Here is a 4,373-nt window from a genome sequence, read left to right as displayed (position 1 = left end):
TCTACCAAAATATGGATCCTCATCAAAATCCAAAGCTCATATGGTGCCAAGCAAAAGGAAATCAAAATTCCAATCACAACTGGCTTCACCTTTTGGGACTTATTAACTTAGGTGATTTTTAAATGCAAACGTTATATTATGTGTATTTTATGTGTGAATGCATACATTTCAGTTAGACATTCATTAGTAACTTGAGTTTGAACATTGCTATGATATGTTCAGTTGTTATCACTTATCAGATTGTTGTCTGTTATCTTTATGAAGGTGTTTTCCTTGAATTCGCAACGCGAAAGTCAAATTCATGTTGCGATTGTTGCGAAAGTCAAATTCGCAACGCGAAAGTCAAATTCGCGTTGCAATTTTCGCGTTGCAATTGTTGCAAAAGTCAAATTCGAAACGCAAAATCGCAACGCGAATTTGACTTTCACGTTGCGAATTTGATATTTTAACACGCTCATTTGATACCAAAACAACGCCGGTTTCATCTTCTCGAATTTCAGCATCATAATAAACAATAGCTGAAAGTCGCGCCATTCTTTGAGTTTAAAAGTGCGACAATATTATATCTGCAAAAAAAAATAACTGAAACAAACCTGATTAAATAAATTATATATGAACGAAAATATAACACAATAAATTTTTTACACATCAACGTAAATAATTTAAATAATATAATTTTATATTATTACTTGCACCGCAAAACTATTTCGACGTATGCTCCCGCTTTTCAATTTTACAAACATAAAAATTAATTGAAAATAATTAGTATAATATTTTTTCAAATAATAATAATAAACAATAAGTATAATTAAAAAATTATAACAAAATTACCTTATAACGAAAAATCGCACGAACTTCTAAATCAAATATGAGAAGATTACCAGAATTATTACTCGTTGACAGAATTGTTGTATTAATTTATAAGTTGAGAGGAGAGATGCGAGGAGATGTGAGAAACTTAACCGACGGAGGAGGGTATTTATAACCATATAAGGCGCGGTACCTGTACCGCGCTATATGTAATTATTCAGATAAAAGATATAGCGCGGATCAGGGACCGCGTTAAATATAATTCACCTCTACGTGGCGTATAGCGCGACCCCTGATCCGCGCTATACCCCTACGTGGCGTATAGCGCGGATCAGGGGGCACGCTATACCCCACGTGGCACCAAATCAGCATATAGCGCGGTTCAGGTGACGCGCTTTACTGCTACGGGTGTTAGATCGGGAAATATAATCTGACCGGTGTTAGATCGATAAATATACCGATCACCGATGATTTTTCAAAAAATACACCCAAATTATTTAAAAAGAAATTGCAATTCATTTTACATAATAAAAAATCCCATAAAAGCAAACCATTAATATAATTTAGAGAAAATCGCCTCAGTGACCAAAAATGCCTTATAATATACGATTTTAACCAATTTTTTTTGGATTTGCCAAAATGACCAACAAAATCGCAATGCGATCTCTAATTCGCAACGCGATATCCAGTATCGCAAATTCGCGCTGCATTTCACGTTGCGATAGTTGAAAATCGCATTGCGATTTTCTATTTCGCGTTGGGATAGTTGAAAATCGCGTTGCGATTTTCCTTTTCGCGTTGCGATAGTCTACAGTGTCGTTACGATTTTCCATTTCGCGTTGCGATAGTCTACAGTGTTGTTGCGATTTTCCATTTCGCGTTGCGATAGTCTACAGTGTTGTTGCGATTTTCCATTTCGCGTTGCGATAGTCTACAGTGTCGTTGCGATAATTTTCTCTAAAAAGATAGTATCCGCGCGGACGTGTCGAAGACACGTATTACCACGACCACGACCACGACCACGACCACGACTCGAGACGAGACGAGACGGCGGCGGCGGCGGCGCGCGAGAGTCTCCCTTGTTCTCTTTCACTCAACAAGGAAATGGGAAATCCAAGCCTTAAATACACTTCCATATAGTGTTTCTAATACTATGTGGGATTGAGCATTACTCAACACTTCAAAGAAAATATAGTAATTTTTGTAGCATGTTTCCTACTTAATCCATATCTAAAAATATTAAAACATTTTATCATATTAAAACTATATGTATAAGTTTGAATTGAAATGTAGATATCTACAACTCTTTTAATTCTCTTGATAAAATGATAAAATGTTTTAGATATGTGGATTAAGTGGGAAACATGTTACAAAAATTGCTATATTTTCTTTGAAGTGTTGAGTAATGCTCAATCCCACATAATATTGGAAATACTATTGGGAAGTGTATTTAAGGCTTGGATTTCCCATTTCCTTGTTGAGTGAAAGAGAACAAGGGGGACTCTCGCGCGCCGTCGCCGTCGCCGCCGTCTCGTCTCGGGTCGGGTCATGGTTGTGGTCGTGGTCGTGGTAATACGTGTCTTCGACACGTCCGCGCGGATACTATCTTTTTAGAGAAAATTATTAAGAAACAAAATCTTTTTTTAATTTACTATAGACTATCGCGACGAATTTGGAAAATCGCAACGACACTGTAGACTATCGTAACGCGAAATGGAAAATCGCAACGACACTGTACACTATCGCAATGCGAGATGGAAAATCGCAATGACACTGTACACTATCGCAACGCGATTTTCAACTATCGCAACGATCGCAATGACACTGTACACTATCGCAACGCGAAATGGAAAATCGCAACGACACTGTAGACTATCGCAACGCGAAATGGAAAATCGCAACGACACTGTAGACTATCGCAACGACACTGTAGACTATCGCAACACGATTTTCAACTATCGCAACGCGAATTTGCGATACTGAAAATCGCGTTGCGAATTAGAGATCTCATTGCGATTTTGTTGGTCATTTTGGCAAATCCAAAAAAAGTTGATTAAAATCGTATATTATAAGGCATTTTTGGTCACTGAGGCGATTTTCTCTATAATTTATCGTATTTTTAATTTTAATGTTGATTAATCATTTTTTGTCCTATTCGGGAATAAACGGTTGATTCTAGTCTCAGTAAGGAGCAGTGGAGATAATGGCAGACAAGACTTGATGGATTTGTGGACTACAAAAACAAGAAAAAAAAAAAAAAAAAAAGAAGAAAGAAAGAAAGTAACATTGCAGATTATAAGGAAAATGCACATGTAATGAGCTGGTCACAAGGTTTGACTAGCGACTCAAATAAACTTCTCTCTTAAATTACCAATTTATAGTATAAAATATTGGCTTCTACTTACAGCCATTAATTCGTAAGTGGTGAGACAACGTGCTTAACCACCGTGAAACCTCCATCAACCGCCAAGTTTTGGCCGCTGATATAAGCGGATTCATCAGAAGCAAGAAACAGCACGCTCTCTGCAATATGACTAGCCTTCAACACTATGCCTTTCAAGTTGCCCGCGGAATAACTACTGGCCTCTACTTCACTTGGTTCCCAATTGAATGCTTTACAAGCCAGAGGCGTGCCCAATCCATACGGAGAAACGCAGTTGACTCGGATCCCATGAGCCCCGAGCTCGCTACACACTCCTCGAACGAGCCCTACGATAGCATGCTTCGATGCGGTATAACCATGGGGACCTGTCCCTCCTAAACAAGACGCTACACTTGCCGTGCATATGATGGATCCGCGCGTTTTTTTAGCTACCATGGTGCGAGCGGCGTGCTTGACCATGGCCGCCATGCCTCGAACATTCGTGGCCATGATGTTGTCGAAGGTGTCGATGTCGAGTTCTAGGATCCCGGTTAACGGGCCCAGGATACCAGCGTTGCTTAACAAGATATCCAGCTTCCCATATTTCTCCACAGTGAAACTCACCGCTTCCTCAACCTGCTGCTCGTCTCGCACATCACAATGCCGGTAACTAACCTTGTCGAGGCCTATTGATTCAGCGACTTGGTTCCCGAGATCATCCTGGACATCGGCGATAACAACGAATGCTCCATGTTGTACAAATAACCTCGCCGTCTCCTCACCGATCCCGCTGGCTGCACCGCTGATAAGAGCTACCTTACCTTCCAACCTACAAAACTATCATACCATGATCAGCAATGGCAGATCTAATAGAGATAAACATAAACAATTAAACATACCTTGCGTTTGACATTTGGGAAAATTTCTTAGCAATTCCCTGGGATCTGCTGTTGTTTTGACCTCCAGATCTTTCCTATTTATAGTAGTAGTGCTTACCCTTTGGCAAAGCTCGATGCTTCGTGTAATAAGTTCTTACGTACGCATGAATTTATAAAATTTTAAGAAATAAAAATAATTTATCAATAAAAATATAGATATTTAAATTATAGAAGAATTTAAAAGATTTAATATCAGAAATAGCTCCCAAGTTTATTAAAATGATCATTTTAGTCCTTGTCTTTTTAACATTTTAACTCCTCAA

General features: G+C 38.7%; 1 protein-coding gene across 1 annotated transcript; it reads right to left on the bottom strand.

The window, feature by feature from the left end:
• Positions 1-3,078: 3,078 nt before the first annotated feature.
• LOC120158398 (short-chain dehydrogenase reductase 3b-like) lies at positions 3,079-4,155 on the bottom strand. Its single transcript, XM_039169255.1, has 2 exons — positions 4,072-4,155; positions 3,079-4,001 (listed from the first exon to the last, which is right to left on the bottom strand). Exons 1-2 carry the CDS (start codon positions 4,083-4,085, stop codon positions 3,221-3,223), a joined length of 795 nt encoding a protein of 264 aa, XP_039025186.1. The 5' UTR covers positions 4,086-4,155; the 3' UTR covers positions 3,079-3,220.
• Between the last annotated feature and the right edge of the window lie 218 nt (positions 4,156-4,373).

Source organism: Hibiscus syriacus, unplaced genomic scaffold, assembly GCF_006381635.1.
Source record: "Hibiscus syriacus cultivar Baekdansim isolate YM2019G1 unplaced genomic scaffold, ASM638163v2 tig00111311_pilon, whole genome shotgun sequence".
In the NCBI taxonomy this organism is placed as follows: domain Eukaryota; kingdom Viridiplantae; phylum Streptophyta; class Magnoliopsida; order Malvales; family Malvaceae; genus Hibiscus; species Hibiscus syriacus.
This window is presented reverse-complemented; position numbering and strand designations above follow the sequence as displayed.